Here is a 26,216-nt window from a genome sequence, read left to right on the forward strand (position 1 = left end):
GCTTTACCAGCAAGGTGAAGGTTGCATTCAAGGGCTCAGTGTTGCCTCGTTCAAAAGGCAATGAAAGCAAAATGGCTGTCGTTGCCTTTATTTATTAAACACGCTAACCGCATTTTCAACACTGTTCTACCAACGTATCGCGTTTCATTACACCTGTAAGACAAATGTTATCCTTTTTAGTTGCGCTGAATTAATTCCGAAGTGTCCCGGATGTTGAGAGACATTTCACTGACAGTATGTCCCCTTTTCCTCCATCAGGAGTCCACTCCGAAAATAGGACATCTTCATCAACATGATGTCCGCGATGAAGGCTCCATACATTGCATCGTCCCTTCAGCTATGCCGGTAGGATGATTTATTTATTGCTTTATTTGTTTTTCCCGGTATTTTTATTCATTACATGTACGCCGAACTGACGGAGTCAGTCTCCACATTTACGTCACTGTCAGGGTTTACGCAGGCGTTTAATCTGCTTTACTTGTCTGTAAACATTCATATTTACATCAATCTATCTATTTTTTTGGATTAGCTTTAAGACAGATACAGGAAGTGTCGTGGTGAGCTTTCGTTTTAATTCCTTGTGTCGTACGTGATGACATCACTAAGACGTGTACATTTAAATAAAGTATATGCCATCAACGTGGTGCCTTTTTTTATTTAGAATAAAAATAGTATAAATGTATTTTGATGGAGTCGGCTTCATGTGCCAGACCGTAGCGTGGTGGGTGTTGTTATTCGTTTTAACGGACAGATGGAGCTAACACCTTCATACCGGTCACACAAGCATATCCAGTACTAAAACAGGAAGTTGTAAAAAGTAAAATCCATATTTTAAAGTGTGTATGTGTTGACGCCTGTCTTATAGCTTCTGGAAGATTGTTCCAGATTGCTGCAGCATAAAACTGAAAAGCAGCCTCGCTGTGTTTAGCACTGACTGGATGCTTATTTTTATTTTGAAGTTTACTTTGCCCTGAACAGGAAGTCACTGGGAGCATGTTTTAATGTTGTGTAACTAGATAATAGTTGTGTTGCCGTTGTCGTGTCACACTGCTTTGTGATAATAAGGAAGTTCATAACACTACTAGACATGTTAACATAAGAGGACTGACCTGTCGTCGAAATGACGCCTCACATTTGATTATTAAAAAAGTATTCCTGGAAACAATGTCAAAACATGTTTAGACTTGTAATTATAGCAAATTAAACAAAGACGGGCCCTGGGTGTGTCAATGATTCAACTGCTAGAAGGAAGGTTGGATGTTTGCTTATGAACACCAATGAACATGTTTTTGTGGAACATGTCAAACAGATGGAGCTCTTGGGGCGTGGAACAAGTGGAACACAAACATTTGGAGAGCAAAGCCTAATGCAGTCCGGTAATTTGCACTTGGGAGGGGAGGGGCGGGGTGACCCTGAATATAATCACATCATGCTGATTTGAATAAAAATATACATGTCCATAGGTATGAATTTGAGTGTGAATGGTTGTTTGTCTATATGTGCCCTGTGATTAGCTGGCCACCAGTCCAGGTTGTACCCCGCCTCTCGCCCGAAAACAGCTGGGATAGGCTCCAGCACCCCCGCGACCCCTCGTAGTAAGATTCAAGTTTGACTATTTAATTTGATGTATTTTTAAGAATGTTTGTTTCTTTATTCTCTCACACACTTATTTTTCAATCTCACTGAAACAATACCATCACATTCATGTTTTTTCTCTCCATGTTAGCTTATGATGGCTTATATAATGACTGTTTAGTTGGGGTGGTTTCTTTCTTTCTTTTGGTACTAGACTACACTCAAAAAATAAATGTTTAGCCTCAACAAAAAAAAGTCAACGCAACGGTTTCCATTAGTCTTTCTTAGTTATGACAACTTAATTTGAAATTGCTTTGAACCAACAAACAATATTGCATTGCACGAATTAGCTTTTCCTCTTCACTCAAAGCTTATTTTAAGTAATGCTTACTGAATAATTGTTGTCATGGGACAAGTTTTTAAGTTCATAACTCAAAATAATATGACTTAATCATTTTATTCAAAGTAGTTTAATTTGTTGTCTACTTACAATAACAATGCACACAGCATTTTAAGTAGCAGTAACTATATATATATATATATATATATATATATAAATTTTTTCAGAAAAAATGTGGCTGCTGTATGTAGTAGCAGTTACACGGCTAAAGTAGCTCAGGGGAAGAATACAACTAACACGTGGTAACAGTGCTATAGAAGCTAGCAGTCACATGGTTAAACTAGCTAAATTTTACTTTTCTCAATGAAAGTCTACTGTGACTAATTTAAACCCATCACTTCAGTAGAACAGTTAGAAATACTTTACTCACCATGAAATGTTGCTTCAGCCTCCTGCACTGTCTTGTCTTGTACGAGATGGAACTTAAAATGGAAAGGTTAATGTTGAGAAAAATTATGTTACCAAGCTAATTTTATAAAGTCATGGCAACTTGAATTTTGTTTTGAGCTTACCAACAATAAAATTTGAGTGTATATGACATGCTAAATTAAGTTCATGTAAGTTAGCAACTTAGAAAGTTTATCTAAATCAATTAATTAAATTTTTTACATTGCATTTATATATTAAATCAAGTGGTGTCAACAGATACTCTGAATTACTTTTTAGAGTGTATATGTACGGTAGGATGAGCAATAATGAACTGGTTGCTCTTGGCACATGGTTGGGTGCCTCGAGCTGGGTGAGGGTGGTTGGCTATGGGGGTTTTCTGTGTGGGTAAGGAATAATATATGTTTTTGTTGGGATGAGGTTGGAACCTGGGTGGTTAGGGGAGTGGGACTAGATTTCGACCATGTGTGCGTGTATAGATACATACGTATTTTTATTTGTATTGATTTTGGTTGGTTTGTTGTAGTCTGAATGTTTATTTTTTTTTTAGGTTCGAAATAAATTTATTATGCCTTCTGCCTGACTTCAAGTCAACGAAACACATATAGACTAGTTGGGAAAACTCCCACGCACCCTAAAGAATCCTGCTGAGTGTAGAACTGGTACACAGATTTACCTATCTGACGGCTCCTCCTCTCCAGAACCCCTGAATAGACTTACCAAGGAGGCTGAGGAGTGTGCTTCCATGATGCTTGGTTGGTCTATGCCACAGACAAACCAAGAAGAATTAGATGTACACAACAGATCCCTGGCAGCCGTAACTGAGATGTCCGATTTTGTCACCTGCTGCTCACCTTGATAGTCGTACGTATTGTACTTGTCAGCTGGTGTCTTATCAGCACATCAGTGGGAGTGTTCTGATCTAGACCGACCAGTTGTGTTGCGTTAAAAGTCGCCATGGGTACAGCACGGGGCCCTCACATCTCAGACGTGGATGTAGAAGACATCCAGGAGGCTTCGTTAGAGAGAGAGACTGAGAGAGACGGTCAGGCTGTGAAGATGCGTTGCTTCAGGCCTCCAAGAAAATTTCCACGTTATGAAGAAGACAAGCTGTCACCTGGCAGAGAAGGCTTCAGATATGAGCTCTGCAGGTACTGCATCATCTGAATAACACATGGAACTCTTAATTACGGCATTTATAGTAGTGGATGAAATTCCTCAATTGGAGAAGTGAGGCGTGGCATGAATGCCCCTGACCTGGCCATTGCGATCTTCTCACATGGTTAACTTTGTCGGGGGAGCGCGAGGGGTGTTTATTTTAATGCAGACCTACCAACATGTACTAGACATGAAATTTTGAGTCCTGAATACACTTGTATGCTCTCATTTTGTTGCATTTTCAGTCTGTATAGTACAGATAAATATTATCTGTGGCTCTAATATTTCAAATCGAGGTGGTGCTAAAAATTCGTCCTACTGTTCATTCATATGACAGTAGCCCCTGATAACCACTGAAAAACAGAACCTCATCGCATAATTTGGTCTGTTCAAGTTCAAAAACGCTTTATTCATCCCCGAGGGGCAATTTAAAGGACACAGAGAGCAGCATATGGAATAAAAATGTAAAAAGCAGACGAGGACAAGACACTACTGAACACACATGTGCCTAAGAGAATAAATAGTAATTAAATAATTTAAAAAAGTATAACAAGCGAAACGGAGGTTGTGTGAAATCTGGATAGGGAGGGGTCCAAGTTCAGAAGCCGGACTGCTGTAGAGACAAAGGTAGCCCTCCTCCTTTGTGTTCTACATCGTGGGCATCTTAGTCTCCGACCCGATGGAAGCCACTCAAACACTGGGTGTAGCGCGTGGGAAAGGTCCTGTAGAATCCTGTAAGCAGTCCGGGTTATTTGCTGATCGCAGTGTAGAGAAAGAGCTCTCACATGATGGCCAATGATGGAACAAACTTTTGAAATACTGATTAAGTGAATAAAACCATGAAATGAATGAAAAGGTCAAAATGTTCTCAATAAAAGCATAATAGAAGGTCAGCAATTTTTTTTTGTTCACTCCGAAGGAACTCAGCTTCCTCAACATGTACTGCCTCTGATGGCAATTCGGTCTGTAACTTAACTCGGTCTGTTTTTTTTTGTTTTTTTTTTGCAGGATTATGCGGCCCGATGATGCAAACATTGCGGGCAACGTGCACGGGGGCAACATTCTGAAGATGATAGAGGAAGCAGGATGCATTGTCAGCACACGACACTGCAATACACAGAATGAGGTGAGAGGATACAACCATCTGTTATCAGTGATGTGCGGTCGGAGTGGATGTCATCATGATGACAGACGAATGAATACCATGTAAATATTAATATTTGTCTAAAAAACATGCTAGGTTAATTGGCGACTCCAAATTGAGTGTGAATGGTTGTCTATATGTGCCCTGTGATTGGCTGGCCCGAAGACGGGTTATTTTCCACCCATAATTACAGGCTCTCAGTTCATTAGTTGTCAAACTTGCACGCACTAAGGACAACACATTTATCTGTCCCCGACATCATGGTACCAGATGTCATCATCAGATGTTAACTGTAGTCTTGGTTCCTCTTCGTCTTAATGGACTGTAATGTTGATGGTGTATGATACTGATCTATGTGTCCTTCAGGACCGTTGTATGGCTGCTTTGGTCCGGGTGGAAAAGACGGAGTTCTTGTACCCCTTGTTCATCGGGGAGGTCGCCCACGCCACCGCTGAGATCACATTCACCTCGCAGCACTCGCTGGAGGTGCAGGTCAAGGTCATCGCTGAGAACATCCTCACAGGTATTTACCAAACATTCAAATTTTTCTTTGGAAGACTGTGTATTTCTTTTTATATGTATTATACTGTAGGTACTATAGGAAGTATTACAGGTTTTATAGGTATTTGTTCACTTGCTGCCACACAGCAATGTTCACCTTTTACCTCATTCCCCTTCTGCTGACGTCTTCCAGCAAGAATACAGACAATGATAAACATTCATGTCTACTGGCATGCACTGATAGCAATCCACGGCACACATACAGTGTTCCACCTGAGATGTTTTCTACACCGCACAGTGGAAGGCGGGTCCATCGTGATCTGGGGTGCTTTTTTTTAATTGTTTTATTCAGTGGAACACTGCAGCTTCATGTGGTGCAGGGTTGTCAAACGGTGGATGGTTACATGAGGGTGTGTCTCATTATTGAGGGCTCTGGTCTGTGTGGTAACAGCTGGGTTTTTCAACAGGACTGGAAAATTCAAGTGTAGTAGAACAGTTGTACTGTAGGGGGCAGCACACACACAGTAACAACATGTCTGTACATTTGGGAGGCCATATTCTGTCACTGGCAGAGTTTGTCATTATGGTGCAGCCTGCTTAGTACATGGTCTAGAGTCTGGACAATAAGCCCTACTACTTTCACAGCTTCAGTGGATGTTGTGAGTCTAATTTGACAGTACTCTGTGTACTGTGTTTAATTCTAACAGACTAGGAACCTGAATAGGAACCTGACTGTCTCACTGTTATTGATCCAAGTTGATCAAAAGAGGGTGAGAAAGTCCAACAACAGACAGACAGACCTAGCAGTACATTGATGAGCACGGCCATGAATGGAATGACTGATGGTGGGAAAAGGCTTGAGAGAAGGATGAGAGGTGTGAGAAACAAAAAAAAAGTATTCCCCAGACAGCTGTTGCCCTAGCAACAGGCTTGTACGTGTTGGTTGCTGGGTTGGAAGATGGAGAGCAGCGTACATTCACAACTTACACTAAGATCAATAAGAGTCATGGTCCAGTCTAGCGCCATGTACCCAATACGATCATTAGATGGTCCAATAAAATTAAAATAAAGTAAAACCGCTCACTCTGACAGACATATAATGGAGAGTGCCTAGTTCCAATGTTACTTTAAGGAAGACACAAACTAGTGAATATCTATGCTGACTTTATTCACAGAATTTGGGACTGGGGTGCCGTGAGATGCACTGCAGTGTATCTTGTCCATAACTCCAAATTAAACGAATATAGGCTCAGATTTTCTTTTTGTGCAAAATGTACATAGTATAGTAAATCCAGGTGGGGTGTGCATGTCGTATATCTGTATATGTTTTGCATACATACTGTATGTGCATGCCTGTGCTTGTATCACTGTTTGGCCCTTTTAAAAGGTTCCTGCGGGGCCAAGGGGAAGAGAAGATAACGGGAGCAGACATTATTTGCTTCTGTCATGTTGGCTTAGCATCAGGCCCCACATACTGTGGTCTAGTCATACACGGACGCCAAGTGGGTGTACCTGAATGTGTCTCGCGCGCACACACACACACACACACACACACACACGCTCGGTGTAGCGATGACCTAAGTGCATACGGAGGCTATGTGCAGCCTGACACGTTGTGCATATCCCTACGCTTTCTTACACCCACACATCATGAGCACACACACTTGCCCTCTTTCAAGAAGTCTAGAAGTCTTTTCACATTGCTGACTCGATATTGCATCATTGCTTTAACAAATATTTCTATTAAATATGTAGATTTTCAGTGTGAATCTTCATGCTTCTTCATAAAGAATACAGTATATGCGTACATACGTACTAGTGGAGGCTCTTTAGGGCGCATGCCTTAATGTGTATGTTGTGTGTTTTTAGTGGTAGGCATTCAGGTTCCACAGTCAGGCAGCATCTCATCAGGCAGGCCTCTGTCACGGCCCCCCAGGGGGAGCCTGCCGACTGTGGGCACAAGCCGTGATGATTGTCCCCACTGTACGCAATGCACATGCGCACAAACTATATACAACACACATACGCACAGCCTTTTTAATATGTACAGTAAATGTTTACAGTACAAGGTAACTATACAAAAAAAAACGTGCACACATTCACACTTCTTTATCCTCATCAGACGTTGCGCAACACGCATCCAAAAGTAAATAACACTTGCATTACGTGCACACTCATTCACACATTTTCATAAACACAGCATACACAAATTGTACCCCTGTCGACAACCACACGCACACCCACCCACGCACGTACACAGGCACACACATACGCATGCATAGACACAGCTGAGAGCAATGCATTATGGGTGAGGCTTAAAATAAGCATGACAGTCGAGTGGTGTGATGCTGGGTCATTCATCTGTACATTCCCAATGTTGGATGCAATGTAGTGTAATCATGCATGTCACTCATGTCATCTAAACAAGAGCACCTTAAAGGGCAACTGCACTTTTTGGGGGGAATTTTGCCCTGCATTCCCAATCCTTGTGTGAAACGTGAACACATATTTATTTCCCTTTGCTGTGCATTATAATACAAAGCAGGTTAATTTGAGCTAGCTTAGAATGCTGTCATTAGGATACACCTATGAAGCCCTCTTTAAAAAAAAAAAAAAAAAAAAAAAAATTACATGGTTTGATGTCATGCTATGATAATGAATTAACATGTAGTAGTTGCATTACATTACCCAAACTTCTTATGCTAGTTCATATAGATAACGCTGTCCTGTCATTTATCTTTCTGTTAATTAAATACAGCACATATCAGAAATGGTTGCGAATGGTGATTAATCATTATTAATTAATTTAAAAAACTGTTTAATCTCGTTACAATTTTTAATCATTTGCCATTTATTTGTCTTGCAGTCTACAAACCTGTAGACTTGGCTTGGCTCCACTTTCTATTTACATTTGAATGCTTTATGCCGCTTAATTTTAAGTGTTTCTTTTTGAGTAACGCTGATTGGATTGCCTCTCTGGGCTATTTCTGCCATTTCCATCCAGGTTTCATAGCTTTTCACTGACTGCTGCAGATTTGCTCATGCAAGGCTTTATTGTTTGAAATAGGGCTGAGACTGTCAAGTGCCATTTGTCCTTCTGCTGCAGCTTAAGTGCAATTGTGATCATTATTGTAAAACCGCCACTATATAGAGACAAAACATATTTTCCTATTTAATACCAAACTCACACACTGCAACGACAAAGTTGCAAAAATATACGATACACAAAATAACCCAAAAGTCAAACTTTAAATGCAGCTTTGAAAGATTTGATGCAGCCGGGATGGTTCCTTCCTAGTAGTTACTCTCTCCATCCTAAACACACTTCACTTAAAAGGTCCAGTATTGTCTAATCAAGGATATGTAAATATGCCGCTCTTTCTCCTGTGGGCAACTTCCTGGTTGCAGACAATACAGGAGCCAATGAAAGGAGCAGGGAAACATGGTTGCCATGGCAGCACTGCCAAGCTGTCAGTGTGGTTTTAACTTGAGTGTAAAATGCAAATGCCACTCCCCAAGAGAGAGCTGCTTTAAGTATGTGCTACCCACTCTGTTTTTGTAATACATTGAGATTATGCATCTTTAAGTAAATTTATGGTCCATAATATTTAAATGTTAGGCATCATTAATGATGCAGCAATGTGCGTGTGCCTGAATGCATCAAAATAGCCTCCACTTCTCTGGGTTTGCAAATTAAGTGAGAAAGTGTTGGCAGAGTACTGTAGAACAGATATTACCATGACAACCTCCCCGCCTGATTGCGATGAGAAGTGATTTTCTACAAGGTTTGTTTTCTGATCTTTTGCTTGTTGACTTGGTGCTGAGAAGCAGAGCGGCGGAACGCTTCAACCAACAGGCTGCCTCCATAATTGTCATATATGGAACTGTGTAGGAATGGGAATTGGTGTGAGTGGGAGGGGATCTGTCTGTCCAAAAGTAGTTTGAGGTCCAACATGGTCCTAGGTCATGTCATTTTACTCGGCACACTTTGAAATGAAGGTAGAAAATACATTTTTTTTTTTTTTTTACCAGCAATGTATTAACACTAACATATGTTTTTATTATGGTAGACCTATGTTGCTTATCTGATCTATAATATGCCAACAGAACAAGAATAGGTGACTTGCCGTCAGTATTTAATACTCATTCATTCATTCATTTTCTACCGCTTTTCCTCACGAGGGTCGCGGGGGTGCTGGAGCCTATCCCAGCTGTCTTCGGGCGAGAGGCAGGGTACACCCTAGACTGGTCGCCCGCCAATCACAGGGCACATATAGACAAACAACCATTCACACTCACATTCATACCTATGGACAATTTGGAGTCGCCAATTAACCTAGCATGTTTTTGGAATGTGGGAGGAAACCGGAGTACCCGGAAAAAAGTATTTAATACTGTATGTCCAATTTGAAGTTTTCAGATGGCAGACAGCGTGTATGGAGTTTGGGTCAACGGTTCGCATGATGAGCCGGAGTGGTTATTGTATGGGCAGCTGCTCTGTATTGATGAAAGCATAGTGATACCTCAACGAGATCTTAATGCCCATTGTTGTGCCAGTCATCCAAAACTATCACCTCATGTTTTATCATGATAATGCACGGCCCCCTTGCGAGATCTGTACACAATTCCACTAAGCTAAAATCCTCCCAGTTCTTCTATGGCCAGCGCACGCATGCATTGCAAAAACAGAAGTGTTTTGTGTATTTACAATTGTTCCTCCCTTCTAATCGGTGATCATTTTCCAGGGACGACAAAACTGTTCTTCCTAACGGTTTCCAAAAGGCTTTCTCCATTATCTATTGGGAGCAGAAAGTGATTCCCAGTGACATTTTCCTCAGGAAGACTTCAACCTTTTCTTGTGTGACTGCAGGTGCCAAAAAGCTGGTCAACAGGGCGGTGCTGTGGTACGTCCCCTGCTCTCTGCAGAATGTCGACAAGGTCATGGAAGTGCCACCCATCAAGGTACGTGGAAAACCTGTGCCACTCTGACCTTAATGGGAAAAAAATGTTGGCATTTTACCAGCCTTCTCTTGATCATGTAGGGAGGCATGAATTAATAAGAGAGGCCATATGGTCAAGAAATACTGTCAGATTCACATTTTATCCTTTTCCATGAATGCCACTGTGAGCAACCCTCCTTGATGTGTCATATATGTTTAGCAGTAGTATGTGCAATGCTGATGTTCCTCATGAACTGTTTGAAATGTATTTGTAGTACGATAGTGGAGAACAAGAGGAGGAGGGTCGAAAACGCTACGAGGCTCAGAAGACGGAGAGACTGAAAACCAAAGAAAGGATTGAAGAGGTTGTGCCGCCTCCATCCAAACCAGGTAACGTTCACTTATTGGGAGCCCAACAAAAAACATGTAGAATTTACCATTAAAAAATATATATATATATATATTTAAATGTCATCCTGATCATTTAAACAGAGGATGTGTCAGAAGGTACAACTGTTTGTCAGGAGGCTGCATGTCATGACCTCATAAAGTTTTGACAGTTTTTAGCATGCATGCACAAAATTTGCATTTATCGTTCATTTTGATTGCAGAAAAGCACACAGTCGGATTCAGCCAATCCAGCCTGATCCATCTGGTGGGTCCTTCTGACTGCACCCTCCACGACTATGTACATGGGGGTGAGGCCATTATCTTTACTCATTCATTTACAGCAGGGGTGGGCAGGCCACATTCAGTTAACAAAATTGGCCGGGAGACCTAAAAATAAGCAGGAAATACCCATTTTAAGAATAAAATATATTACACTAATTTTAAGTATTTTTCCCCCCCAAATCTAGTCTTTTTTTATCTTATATTTGCAGTGCGTTGTTCAGCTATAGTCCCATTTTCTTGAGCTGCTTGAAGATGCTGCCAACAACTTTGAGTGTTTGGCAGCAGTAACTCACTTTGTCAGGCTTGGCTTTGGACACCACGGATGAGGATTTAAGACCGGCTGCTGACTGGTTATTGATGGCTTGCCTTGGGAATCAATAAAGCATGATGAAATAACATTTGCACAGATATATAGCATCCGTCGACTGCATGACACTTAAAGTGTGTTATGATGATGATGTCACTTTTAATACTTTGATGGCAGAGGTGGCCATCTTGCCCAGTCAGTAGTAGCTTTTCTGGAAGCGGAGGGGAAACAATTACTATTCTCAGTCAATGCTGCGTCTTTTGTGTCAGTCATAGGTCAAACTCCACAATGCTAGAAGCAATATTATCTAATATATTTTTTGACCCTTTTGTATTGAGTTGTGGACTTCTATAGAGCAGCTACACACAATAACCCGCAAAGAAAACTTTTTAGATATAGCAGAATCAGCACCTATTCCAGCTGTATTTCCTTTGATTTGTGCTTCCTGACAAAATGGTATGTTTTAATTTTTTCCACCCACGGCCCGCCTCCGGGCATGCCCACTCACATCGACCGTAATACCTGAAATAATTAAGCCAGCAAACTGCCACTGTTTCCCATTCATTTGAATTGAATTGGTCACGGGTCGTAACGGGTCATCGCTGGGTTCGGACCCGGTTCGAGTGTGTCTTCAGATGGTTAAAATTAAGAGGCGTTTGCCAACTTTTCATCCTCACAGTGTGTAGCTTTCAACCTGCCACAGATGCAAAAAGGCCATGAGAGCAACGTGAGTTAACAAGAGTGATGTGAGTCAAATGAACAGGAAGCGGAGTGGAGGAGGGGGGCAGGGGGAGGGGAGCGAGCAAAGGCAGGACAGATAAATGTTGCACGTGTCACGCTCTGCTTTTTAATTTGGAGATCTTGCTCGGACATCTGTCCAATTAAGACTGAAATGTGGAACAGGCATGCAGGTCAATTCCAATACACAAAGTCTGTACATGCTATTGCTCATTAGGCAATGTTCCCCGTTGCTCACTCTACACTTTTGTTTACATAAGCGGGAGTCAGGTCAGGCAACCTTACCTCGTTTTCCTCCTCTCTCCTCTCCATCTTTTGCTTGAGAAAATGGACTTCTACTTGAGAATACGAACTAATCACTTTCTGTATACGTTTCCCAGCCGCGCTGTGGAAATGTGACCTACTTAGCAGCAGCCTAAGGAGACACAAAGCACATGCACAAACACAGGGACATTCAAGAGAACATGCGAATCGCCTGCTGGCAAACACACACTTGAAATTTTAATCTGGAGTCCTGTCATTTCATACGAGAGCATCCATCCAAGTAATGATGTTAATTTCTGGTATGGAGGCTGTGAGGTATAATAATGACATGACAATATGAACTGTACATGTATGGTCTTGTCTTGTGGCATTTATTGCAGACAAACGCCAGATGGGTTTGCTGCTCAAGGGCTCTTGGCAGGATAGCTCAGGTGGTAGAGTGGTCGTTCCCCAACCTGAAGGTTGCAGGTTCAATCCTCTACAGCAGGGGTTCTCACACTTTTTCAGCATGCGAGCTACTTTTAAAATGACAGAGTCAAAATGATCTACCCACTACAAAAATGCAAAACATCTATTTAATTTCAAATGTATTGAGGATTATTTGTACGTACAATGTATGTTGATGTACCTTACATAACCAAATGAGCCAATATTGCAAAACACACATAATTAACTATTAAAATTTTTTGTAATTACCCGAGTTTACTTTGATGACTTGCACTGAATTGAATCAGCCAGGGATGCATAGTCCGGACAGTAGCTGCTGATAGCCAGCCTCAAGCACACTTCCAAATGTTCATGTACATTGTGAAAAAAAGTCCACCTCCCATTCCGTATGGAAGTGATATGTTTTTGCCTTTTTACTTGGTCCAGCTCCTTCACTCATTTTAGTGACCATAAACTTTAGCGAGGGCTTAAAATCTCGCAATTCGCCGACTAGCTTAGCACTTTGCATCGTTGTTTACGCATGAGCGGTGACCTAAAGGTCAAAATTCAGTTGTCATATGATTGGTTGTCCTGTATGTCAATCAAGTAACGGGGATGGATGATAGGCTGACATCGTAAGTTCTGCTGCACTTAGAGACGTTGTTTGATTTGATTGGTCACCCGAAGGGCAACATTCAGTTGTCATCTGAATGGCTGCCCTGTATATCAATCAAGTGACAGCATTGATGCGAGGATGATATTTTTTTAATGTCACGCCGCGATCGACCAGCGATCGACCAGTACCACCTTCGCGATCAACCGGTAGATCGTGATCGACTTAATGAGCACCCCTGCTCTACAGTTTTAGTGGCTTGGAGGTGGAAAAGCGCTATAAAAGTGAAAGCCCATTTAACATACTCTTACATAGGATCTGATTTGATTGATTAGATCAGTGTTTTTCAACCATTTTTGAGCCATGGCGTGTTTTTTACGTTGGAAAAATTTTGCGGCACACCAATAACCCTTTGCTTCTTTCTTCAGTTTTTTCCTGATTACGGACTCTCCACAGCAGATCCTTTTGATCCGCATACTAATTTAACCAACAATGTTACAACATGTCACCACTACCTCTCACGTGCATCACTAAGTCTATTAGAGGAACGAGGCAATCAGCTACGTGTTGCCATACGGACGAATATTACATTGCTCTGCCAGTCTTTACACCAATGACACGCGACAATGACATAATATTTGCAGAAAATTATTAATACATATTAATAAAAAAAGTGATATTGAATAATTCCTCACGGCACACCTGACGATTTCTCACAGCACACTTGTGTGCCGCGGTACAGCTGTTGAAAATCACTGGATTAGATTAGATGTTCCTAATGGTGTGAACAGTGTAATACAAAAGTAGCTGAACCCTCAAGAATCTGACCATGTTAAAAACATACCCATTATGTATACTATATGTGTTGTAATATGTATTGATAAAACATGCACACGCTGCTCGGTGGAAGGAATATTCTCCACAAAAGTGAAGAGAAGCACAAATCTGGTATCGCGCTATTATTAAGCTGCTCATTAAATGCACCGTCAGTTTACAAGGATATCCTGAGCCAAACTTTTCTCATCACAATGTCTTTAAACACAGCATTCCTCCAACCTGCACTTTTTCCTTTTCTTTGCCACATGTTGGCCCTGCTTCTTTACCATCTATGTTCTAGGGAAGCGTATCACCCGTTTCCATGGAAACTACTGCTGATTTCCACAGGTGGACACCACTGTAGTCTATTAAATATAAGTATACTGAGCATTTTGCTTGCTGAAAATTAGAAACAAATGCTGTAATGTACAAAAAACTCATCTCGTGTCTATTTAGGTTATTCATTTTGCATCACAAATAGATTTTTTGCTTCCAAAAACTCCCTAAAGTTCTTATATACAGTGACGTGAAAAAGGCTGAGCCCATTCCTGATTTCTTTTTTCAGACTTAAACCTTATGTGTGTTTCGTAAAACAATTAAGGACAACACAACTGTTCATGGGTGTTGCTGTAAGGATGTGGGTGGGGTGCTCCAGGCACAGGAATAACAGAAACCGTTTCTATGGTTACAGCTCATTAAGCGACAGTTTGATGCTGTCCACGATCAAAGTCTTTGCAGGGGTGCGGATAAGAAAGTGAGCAAGAGTGCATGGACGGGGACATAAGAAGTGATCAAGCATTAATTTGCTTAATTTAATGATCCAAATAAAGCACATCAAGAATAAAATCAAAGATAACATAGCAGTTCATAAACAAATGGTGTGTTTTTTTTTATTTTTTTTTTTACACTTCAGTAGGAAAAAATGTGTTTCCATCAATTATCTTTAATAATTAAGCCCAGGAGACCATTTAACTTGTGGTGTCAAGACTCAGAGGTCATGAAGTCCTTGGCCTCACCATTTTTCCATTCCTCCCTCCCCTTCTCATCAGTTGGACCCTCTTTTAATGGGCTGGTTCATATGAATAAAGCATGTTTATGGGCTATAAAGGTTGCCTTGTCGACTCCCTCCATGGTTCTGCTGCCAATCTACCACAGTGCACATGTAGATTTATGGGAATGGTCGCTAGGAATATTATCACAGAGGTATTGTGCCTTCTGGCAAACTAGGCTGCACTGGGGACTTGGTTACTAATTGGCCTTTTTCCCCCGGTTTGGCCTGAGCTCTCTTTCCTCTTCACACACAGCGTCGCCATGCCAGTCCTAACCCTTTCCATCCCCCCTTCGTTTGTTCTCGCCCTACGGCAAAGGGAGTCATAGTGTGCCATGTCACCCTGTGAATGTGTAACGTCAGGCCTCGGGCTGTCTTGGCCTCGCTCGTCCTCATTTTCAGTCTCATGTTGACTTGTACCATCAACCTTTTACGTCGTCCACATCAATAGAGGTTTTTCTTAGTTTAATGCTTTTCACAATTCTACTGACCACTGTGGTTACATAACAAATATTTGGTCCTCAAGGACAGGGAGAACCTCCACTTCTTGTTGCGCCAAGTTAAATATGCATGGTCTTCCAGGGAGCACAGTATGGAGTTTTATGAAGTATGCATGCAGTTGGCAGCTAAGATTTATCACATGCTTTAATATACAGTACTGCATACAAGATACAGTACGTTTTGATCACGTTTTGACTCCAAATTGTCCATAGGTATGAATGAGTGTGAATGGTTGTTTGTCTATATGTGCCCTGTGATTGGCTGGCTATCAGTCCAGGGTGTACCCCGCCTCTCGCCCGAAGACGGCTGGGATAGGCTCCAGCACCCCCGCGACCCTCGTGAGGAAAAGCGGTAGAGAATGAATGAATGAATAATTACATTGCATAAGAAAGTTGCCCTGTGATTGGCTGGCGACCGGGTACTCCGGTTTCCTCCCACATTCCAAAAACATGCTAGGTTAATTGGCGACTCCAAATTGTCCATAGGTATGAATGAGTGTGAATGATTGGCTGGCCACCAGTCCAGGGTGTACCCTGCCTCTCGCCCGAAGACAGCTGGGATAGGCTCCAGCATACTCACCACCCGAGTGAGAATAAGCGGTCCTACTTCCCAAAAATCAGTATCTTCCATCTAACTTCCATTTCTGGTGTAGTGGTACGCTATGTTCACAACATGTCTATTGGAGTGGTCCACAGTCAGGTTGGCCTGACATGCTGTCCCACTGTTCTAAACCGTGTCACTAATAATTCACCTTCTTGAGCAGCAAACACTTTTATTTTGATCAAATATGCAGTATGTCTTTCTTCTGTGACAATTAGGACATTTAGGAAATACAAAAGCGACCGTGATGGGATTGGTACACTCAACTTTCTCATCTAGAGGTAGAAGCACGACAGGTGAGCCACAAGTTGAACCACATAATAAACTAAACTGTTTATCTGTTATTTAAAATGATGAGTGACCCTTGCAGGGACGGTGACCGGTTGCATGAAGACAGTGTTTGCTTTGTGGGGCTCACGTACAGGATGCATGCGTTGGTGTGGTATTTAAAGGGCATCAGGCACATATTTGCTGATCTTGGAGGAGATTAAGAAGTGACTTCAGAATGGGGAATGAAAATATTACAGACAGCACGGGACAGGAGAAGTGAAGCAGTGAGGCAGCAGTTTCAAGAGCTTTCTGATTGAACTCCCGCAAAAGCTTTCATGAGCGTTATTAGCAAAAGTGCAGCGGATGTCTCATCGATTTTCAGCAAAAATTCATTGCACAGCAACCTAGCAGGCCCACTTTTATTGTGACTGCTGTGTTTTTGAGCAAGCAGCATGTGCTGGTTTGTACTCCCACACATCAGGCAAAAAAAACTACAAAGTATAAATGGTCTGAGTCAAAAAAGCCATCATAGGCAGACTTATTGATTTTGTGTTACATGTGGCATCTGGATGTTGATAGATGTCACTCAGCCAAAATACATCAGAGCTGATGGTAGAACTCCAAAGCAGGTGCAGTCCAAAAACATGCATGCAAGGTTCATTGAAGATTCTCCATAGGTTCGACTATGAACGGTGCAATGTACTTGCTTCTTTTGGTGTCTAAGGTGTAAAAGCAACAATTCGTGGGGTGAAATGATATTCGTAGGCATCTAATATGATACTGAAGCTGTGTGCTTGTGTGTTAAACAGGCGTGACCATGAAGTTGATGGATGAAGTAGCGGGCATTGTGGCAGCACGTCACTGCAACACCAATATAGTCACTGCTTCTGTTGATGCCATCAACTTCCATCGCAAGATCCAGAAAGGTGACCTCTGGGATAGCTAAATGCACCCATTCATGATTGCTGCTTTGTATATGAGACACGTGCGGATGATGGAACAATCAACTTAATCAAAGGATGAAGATTGTACATTAGATGTGACACACAACAAATGTTTTGCTGCCCAGTGCTCATTTTCCATGTACTCTAGTTTATTATGTGAGCTTTAAAATAGAACTCAGACTGCAGGGTTAACGCCTTCACTTCCCATCTCCATGACAACCAGCAGTAATAACAGTTTGGACTTTAGAAAGCGGATGATTACATATTTTTTTGTGTCATACACATCAGGATAATGGTGAAGAGCTTAAATCGGAACCAGATTTTCTTTTGAATTTTGCCCATCATTCACACATTTCGGCCCCTCCTTTTTAGCATTAATGTTTACTTTATTTTCCGTCGAACCTCTACATAATAAAATTCCTTTTTAATGAAACACAAAGAATATCTGTTACTAAAGCATCAACAAAACTTTAAATACACAAATTCCCTTTTTATTGACATCCATTTACTTTTTCCTCATCAAGGTTGTATAGTGACTGTCACGGGTCGTCTCACGTTCGTCAGTAACAAGTCCATGGAGATAGAAGTGCTGGTAGATGCCTGCTCGCTGGTTGATGCTGAGAAAGTCAGCTATCGTGCCGTATCGGCTTTCTTCACTTTCATCTCGCTGGACCGCTTTGGTAAAGCTCAGCCTGTTCCCCCTCTTAAGGTCAGTACCGTCTTTTCACACTCAGTCATGAAAGCACAGATTTTTTGAATGTATTTGTAAATATACATTACATGCAGGTATGTTGAATTATTATTGTGTGTGCTGAAAGCGTAAGTTATTGTAGTCAGATATTTTTATCTATTTATTCCTCCTTTTCTTCTTCCTAGTTCTTATTCTGTCATTTTTTTGTCCGTTAACTACTACAACCAATTCAAACAAATCCAACATCAAAACGGCTCTGGGAGGGGGGGGGGGGGCGGCAACAACTTGTCTCCCCAAATCAGAATTTCAGAAAAGAATCAGCCAGAAAAAGCACAAGACAGCTCCACCATCGCTGATCTCCGTGGCCGTGCCGCATGTTTCTTCACAGCCCAGATGGCCCCTCCCTCCCCTCCAAACATCCAATCACTGTTACTATGCAAATGAGCCAAGATGCAGCACGATGGTGTCTGGTTCCAAGACAGAGCGCGCAGATTAATGTCGGACACGCTGTGCTTCCACGCGGCGCCCTCATGTCCGGCTTCTGAGCTCCACTGCATCAATGGTGCCTCTGACAAAATGTGCCCGACAGTGGGTGCTTCACCTCGGGCAGGCACATCTGGTTTCTCCTGGGCTCCGCCGTACCAGCGGTGCCTACATTACTATGCTAAGTCGGGTCTCCAGTAGCTCATGAACTGCATCCGTATGATGTGTGCCATCATTCATAGTTGACATAATGACAGCATTGTAAGCTAACTGAAATTAATGAGTTTTCTTGTTTATAATGCACAGAAAAGGGAAAGAAATGTGTTCATGTTTCACATAAGGATTGTGAACGATGGGTTCCAAGTTCCCCTTTAACACGTTTGTTTATTATCGTGTGTGTGGGTAGGGAAAAATCGAATTGATGGGTACGACCATTGACCTGAACACACTTAAAGGTACCGTAGAGCTTCAGTCTTTTACGTGTTTGCAAACACATTTCTCTGCTTTTGTTCAGGTTATACAAAAATTTCAATCAAGAGCCTCCACTGCTGGTCGGCATTTACCAAAGTGTCTGCCAGTGTCCCCATTTCCATTTGACACAAGCCTGTTCCTTTTGTATGCCTGCTTCCATGCTTTCATTAGCTACTTTTCCACCTCGAATGAGCTGCTCCAGGCTTTTGTTTTAATGGCACGGAACTGTAGCCTTGATAGTGCTCGCTGTAACGTATCTGTGTGCCTCGATTTGATGAAGAGAGAAGCAAAACAACGAAAAGGAATTTTCTTGATGATTTCAATAATTTATCCTCATGTCTGTAAATGGAACCTGCACAGCAGGGACTCCGTTGTGGTGCACGCCAAATGAGCAAAAGGGGGAAAAAAAGGATGCATTTATGTGTTGTGAGGGATAATGTTGGGCATAAATACTGACAGAAAAGATGTTTATTTCAAAGAGAAACTTTATAGAGTAGTTGGGTAACTTAATTATTTAGAGTTATTACTTGCTTTCCCAAAAAAGTAATTGCACATTCATAAATGTAGTAAGTTACCAGGGAAATAAATTTGTAATTTGCATGTCCGTATATTGAAATTTTATGTCAAGCTGCTGCTTCTTTGGTTCACTTATAAATGGTAACATGTGCATAATTAGTGGTTAGTGGTGCTCATTTACATTGAGGATGTAAATTATTCTCACCACACGTAATACAGTGTTTGTTTTCTGATAAAATAGTCTCCCCAGCGACACGATGAAATGCCAGAGGCTTCATGGATGAATATTTCATTACATTGTGACAGATCCAGCTCCAGTTGTGTGCTATAAATAGCCGTAGTGAAAGAAAATTCAGCTATTTTTGACTGCAGGTACTTCCCCTCCACCGCCACCCCATTCTCTTATTCAGGCTTCCTCTCCAGTGAGCCCTCTGTGTTTCTATTTATAGACTTTCCCTTTTTAGCTCACCGGGCGTTTGGAGCTGTGAGAATGGTGTGGCGGATGTCATTGTAACATTAATGCTAAATTGTGGAAGGAGGACAGCATGAGGATAAAGGATGCACCATAATTTGTGTGCTGCATGGGCCAACAGAAAGAGAGGGAAAAAAAAAGAGTGAAGATGCCTGGAAGCACCTAAAAAGGCTAACCTGCAATCCTTGGTGTGCGCTGCTGCATGCATGAGCTTGTGCTGTTTTTGTGCCGTCTATACTGTGATGGCTATGAATGATGCTGGAAACTAAGATGCATTCATTTCATCTTCCATCACCCCTACATTCTTTATCTCATCCTACTCGCCTCCTTTCTCTCCTCTGTAGCTTCCTTTCCCCTGTCTCATCCCTCCATTCCTCCAATGGTACTATCTGTCTTTTCCCTTTCTTCATGCTACCTTACCGGATCTTTCATTTCCTTTTTTATTCCTGATACCCTTGGATGCCTTCCTTTTCTGTGTATTCCTTCCTTTTTCTGTGCCTTTCCTTTCGCTATGCTTCCTTTTCTTTTGTCTGCATCACCTCTCTGTATTCCTTCCTTTGATCTCCTTCCTCCTCCTTTCCTTTCTGCCCACCCACTCCACATTCTTCCTCAATTTCTTATTATTTTACAAGCAGTTGAGGTTTGCTAAATACAAGGATGAAGAGTCTTGAACCAGTCATGATGTGCTATATACAGTGAAGAAAATAAGTATTTGAACACCCTGCTATTTTGCTATTTCTCCCACTTAGAAATCATGGAGGGGTCTGAAATTTTCATCGTAGGTGCATGTCCACTGTGAGAGAGATAAACTAAAAAGAAAAATCCAGAAATCACAATGCATGATTTTTTAACAATTTATTTGTGTGATACAGCTGCAAATAAGTATTTGAACACCTGTGTATCATCTAGAATTCTGACCCTGAAAGACCTGTTAGTCTGCCCATTAGAAGTCCACCTGCACTCCATGTATCATCCTGAATCAGATGCACCTGTTTGAGGTCGTTAGCTGCATAAAGACACCTGTCCACCCCATACAATCAGTAAGACTTTAACTTGTAACATGGCGAAGACCAAAGAGCTGTCCAAAGACACCAGAGACAAAATTGTACACCTCCACAAGGCTGGAAAGGGCTACGGAGCAATTACCAAGCAGCTTGGTGAAAAAAGGTCCACTGTTGGAGCTATCATTAGAAAATGGAAGAAGCTAAACATGACGGTCAATCTCAATCGGAGTGGAGCCCCATGCAAGATATCACCTCGTGGGGTCTCAATGATTCTAAGAAAGGTGAGGAATCAGCCCAGAACTACACGACAGGACTTGGTCAATGACCTGAAAAGAGCTGGGACCACCGTTTCCAAGGTTACTGTAGGTAATACACTAAGACGTCATGATGTGAAATCATGCATGGCACGAAAGGTTCCCCTGCTTAAACCAGCACATGTCAAGGCCCGTCTTAAGTTTGCATATGACCATTTGGATGATACAGAGGAGTCATGGGAGAAAGTTTTATGGTCAGATGAGACCAAAATAGAACTTTTTGGTCATAATTCCAATAAGCGTGTTTGGAGGAAGAAGAATGAAGAGTACAATCCGAAGAACACCATCCCTACTGTGAAGCATGGGGGTGGTAGCATCATGCTTTGGGGGTGTTTTTCTGCACATGGGACAGGACGAGTGCACTGCATTAAAGAGAGGATGACTGGGGCCGTGTATTGTGAGATTTTGGGGAACAACCTCCTTCCCTCTGTCAGAGCATTGAAGATGGGTCGTGGCTGGGTCTTCCAACACGACAACGACCCGAAGCACACAGCCAGGAAAACCAAGGAGTGGCTCCGTAAGAAGCATATCAAGGTTCTAGCATGGCCCAGCCAGTCTCCAGACCTGAACCCAATCGAAAATCTTTGGAGGGAGCTCAAACTCCGTGTTTCTCAGCGACAGCCCAGAAACCTGACTGATCTAGAGAAGATCTGTGTGGAGGAGTGGGCCAAGATCCCTCCTGCAGTGTGTGCAAACCTGGTGAAAAACTACAGGAAACGTTTGACCTCTGTAATAGCAAACAAAGGCTACTGTACCAAATATTAACATTCATTTTCTCAGGTGTTCAAATACTTATTAGCAGCTGTATCACACAAATAAATTGTTAAAAAATCATGCATTGTGATTTCTGGATTTTTCTTTTTAGTTTATCTCTCTCACAGTGGACATGCACCTACGATGAAAATTTCAGACCCCTCCATGATTTCTAAGTGGGAGAAATAGCAAAATAGCAGGGTGTTCAAATACTTATTTTCTTCACTGTATATCACTATATTGACACTTACTATGGTACCCATTATGTCATTGGATGGTCATATCACCTTGTACTTTGGTACGTGATTAAAAACAAAACTTAAATTATATTAGGAAAGCAGGAAGTGAACAAATATAACAGTTACTGTTTATTGTAAAAGTACCAGATGGAGGGGTAGGATTTAATAAGCTTTGCTTCTTCCTACTCCTTTTGGACATGTGGAACTGTGAACTGATTATGGCAGGGGTCGGGAACCTTTTTGGCTACGAGAGCCATGAAGACCAGATATTTTAAAATGTGTATCTGTGAGAGCCATATACATTTTTTAAAACATTGAATGCAATAAAATGTGTGCATTTTTATGTAAGACCAACAGTTTTAGATATAATGGGCTCTAATTACGTAGACCAGGCACACTACCCCACGCCAATGGGGTGTGGCCAGCACACTTTCGTGAGCAGCGCAGTGTCCAACAATAAATCAAATACTTGCTGCCATTAATGCAACTTCTGCTGCTGCATAGTTTTGCACCGTACTTTATTATTTATGTATATTTCATTCTTTTGGCCATCTTTGCCAGAAGGCTTGGTTCTGCAGCTTTAGCTATTTGACCAAAGTCTACATTTACATGTTGACATCTCAATGACCGAGGTAGACTACCGCATTACCCAGTAATAATCGAGTTTTGGTGTTTGACCTGGAAAATATCTTCAAGAAAGATGGATATGGTCGGCCGTATTGCAGTAGAAAATAGATGGACGGATTAAAATGCATAAGAAAGTTGTTAATAATTTAGAATATTATTTTTAACAGTCATTTCTGTGATGGTTTACTTTAAAACGTTAGCAAAAATATTTTTTTATTGTGGTAAGAAATGCTTGAGAGCCAGATACAGTCATCAAAAGAGCCCTACCTGGCTCCCGAGCCATAGGTTCCCTACCTCTGGATTATGGGATGCATTCAATTGGAATCTGATGCATGTTCAAATGAAATAAAATCATTATTTTCCACTATGATGCTAATTTCCTCTTTCCTTCCCTTTCTACTCTTGTTCTTTCCTCAACCCTTCTTCCAATTTCCTACTCGGTATTGCTTTTTCCTTTTTGTTACTTTTGTTCTTTCAGTTTCCCATTCTTCTTTCTTCGTTATTCTTCAACTGCCTCTGTCCCTTTTCTTCTTTTTCCTTCTCCTTTTGTCTCTTGGTATCTTCCCTAGCCTCATTGTTTCCTTCCTTTCTTTGATGCCTTCCTTCCTTCTGTTCTCTCCTTAGTGGCAGAGTCTCAGCTGGTTGTCCCCATGCAGGAACAACAAGGCTGGTTGTCACGGCAACCCGCTGTAGCCCAAGCTAGGTTTAGTGTTTATTTTTAGATGGCACGGCGTTCAGCTGAATATGTAATGGGTTAATGGCGACGGCATGACAGCAGAGTTGGCATATTGGCGAACATCTCAGCCATGATACCGTCTACATGCTGCGATTCCTTGCATCGTTATCGTTCTTGTAATCACAATGATTGCACAGATGGTACTACAGCTGTGACACGTATACTCCAGTTATTGTCTTCTGCCTTTTAGTGCAGTTCTAGATGTTTGGTGCAATGGCAACTACAAAACAATGAAACGCATATAGGCGAGTCCCGATGATGGATGTATTGTGGTGGACACTGGGAGGGGGGGCATGTCTCGCACCCAGTCACCAGGCAGGTTTGGGGTCGTGGTTTGTATCCCCCGGTGGGCGAGCAATGGTTAGCGCTATAAAATAGATGTTCCATCTTTGTGATGCAGTGGTTTGGAGTCGTTGAGAAGAAAAGCTCTGCATGAGACACAACATTGAGTCTTTCTTGAAGTCTGGGCTTCCCTACTGAGTCCGCTGCCCCAGCGACTCGGATAAATGGAAGAAAATGGATGGATAGATGAAATGAATGCAGTTTGTTATCATGGAGAAATGTACAAAAAATACATTAAAATTGGTAAAATATCTGAAAATCTTTATTTTTTTTGCCCAGGTGAGCGGGGAGGAGGAGCAGAGGCGTTATGATGAAGGGCAAACTCGTTACCTCCACAATAAAGCCAAGAGACTTGCAGAGAAGGAAGGCAAGCAGTGAGACCGCCACAACGCCACACTGAAGGAAATCAAGCCTGCTCTCCTTTCTCTTCCTCTCCTGTAATTGTAGCTTAGTCTTACAACTTGACCAAAGAGTTCATACAGTATCGGCTCCATAAGAGAATTATTTTAATGTAACTGCTATTTTATGATGAGATTAGAGAACAGTAATATATTGAGTACAAGATGGGAAAAAAAACCACATGAATAATAATGAATAAAATATCCAAGCATGAGTCTGGGTTCTCGCATCATGTCCTTTGCTCACTTGATGATGATGATGATGTCATTGTCTTGGGCATGCCTTGGCAGAGAGGACACACGCTATTCATCTTTTCACCATGTGAGGGAAGGGCTGGGATTGCAGGGGTGGCTTGGGGGGCTTTGACTCAACTCGCATCTCTCCCACACCCCGATGGGGGAGGGATGTGTGAAGACCTCTCTGGCCTCTCTTGCGTTCATTCTCTGCCATCACACTCCTGCCTTCCTGCTCTCTTCCCTTGGTCATGTAGCAGCAGGACAAGTGTGTGTTGGCTCGGTATTTTGGTGTTTTGTCACTGTCTCGCTCTTTATTTTCACTTTTTTTTTTTTTTTTTTGGGCCTCAGACGGTCTTGTTTGGTTGCCCCAGTTATTCTTCCATGTTGACTGCCAGAATCCTTATCAGAAACACCCAAGTTAAATGTCATTTCCACCTATGAAGCACTAGTTCACAGGCACTTTTCTGATGGTACTGGGCAATACATTCTAATATAATGTTATTATTGCCTTACATTCATACATGTAAAGTAATGTTTCAAGTAACCTTACACAGCTATCGTCTACATACATTAAGTGCAAAAAGAAGTTAACCAAGTAAGTTGTCTGTTTGAAATGTTTGATTCAAAACTAACAATAACAGATCCAACTAAACTAAATAGAGAGACAAAACTGCCTTTTGTTTCTACTCACCGTTTTCCCCGATGCAGGCACAAAATGATTTGTCATTGGATCTTTAAGGTTGCCTGTGCCCCCCAGGTTCCCTGTTCAGCAGTGCGCTAGCTTTTTATTTCCCCTCCCCATGGAAATAAAGTTAGGCTCAAGCTTCCACTGAGGGGCGTAATGCGGGGTGTGGGGGCTTGTATCTATTTATAAACCTAGCAAGGTTGAGGCATCTTGTGGGGAAAAAAGAGAGTAGAATCCATATCGCATGACTTGATGACTTACTGAAAGTGTTGGCGTAATGAAGAAACGTATGGACCCAATTACATTGCAAGGACAATTACATGCTGTGCTCGAAAACATTCATCATTATACTTTACACAGCAGCCATTTCTTTTGTGCTGCTTGCAGCTGGCTGTAATATGTGGAGACACTATGTGGTAACCATGGTTACCAACAATATGTGACATCAAGCAGTTTTGAAATGGATGCACTGTGCACGGTTAAGTGACTTTCACTGTAGTTTGTCTTTAGAGTGCATTAAAAAAATAAGCATTTTTCATACGCACAACTGACTTTTTATGATTTATTATTTTATTGGAGGGTTGATGACATGCCTCCAATGGTGTTCTTTGTGGAGCCTCCTGGCAAAACTGGTAGTGTTGACATCTGTGGACTAGTTGTAATATTAGCCTGGAATGATTTGTTTTGGGCTGCACGGTGGATGAGTGGCCACTCCAAATTGTCCATAGGTATGAATGGGAGTGTGAATGGTTGTTTGTCTATATGTGCCCTGTGATTGGCTGGCGACCAGTCCAGGGTGTACCCCACCTCTCGCCCGAAGACAGCTGGGATAGGCTCCAGCACCCCCGCGACCCTCGTGAGGAAAAGCGGTAGAAAATGAATGAATGATTTGTCTTGTTTCATCTGTAAACGTCTCATACAAGCTGCTATATGTGCTTTGTCCG

General features: G+C 41.8%; 1 protein-coding gene across 5 annotated transcripts; it reads left to right on the forward strand.

Moving 5' to 3' along the window:
- acot7 (acyl-CoA thioesterase 7) lies at positions 1-25,819 on the forward strand. 5 transcript variants are annotated; one of them, XM_058084594.1, is made up of 11 exons: positions 1-155; positions 259-345; positions 4,529-4,646; positions 5,031-5,187; positions 10,036-10,127; positions 10,381-10,495; positions 10,717-10,803; positions 16,309-16,386; positions 17,170-17,286; positions 17,829-18,013; positions 24,232-25,819. In XM_058084594.1, the coding sequence occupies exons 2-11, from the start codon at positions 293-295 to the stop codon at positions 24,328-24,330; spliced, it is 1,101 nt and encodes a 366-aa protein (XP_057940577.1). In that variant the 5' UTR covers positions 1-155; positions 259-292; the 3' UTR covers positions 24,331-25,819. The 5 variants fall into 5 exon arrangements, with proteins under 5 accessions (XP_057940577.1, XP_057940579.1, XP_057940575.1 ...); XM_058084596.1 differs by lacking the exon at positions 16,309-16,386 and having other exon boundaries at positions 2-155; XM_058084592.1 differs by lacking the exons at positions 1-155; positions 259-345 and adding an exon at positions 3,134-3,513.
- The last annotated feature ends 397 nt before the right edge of the window (positions 25,820-26,216 follow it).

This window comes from Doryrhamphus excisus, chromosome 10 (assembly GCF_030265055.1).
Source record: "Doryrhamphus excisus isolate RoL2022-K1 chromosome 10, RoL_Dexc_1.0, whole genome shotgun sequence".
In the NCBI taxonomy this organism is placed as follows: domain Eukaryota; kingdom Metazoa; phylum Chordata; class Actinopteri; order Syngnathiformes; family Syngnathidae; genus Doryrhamphus; species Doryrhamphus excisus.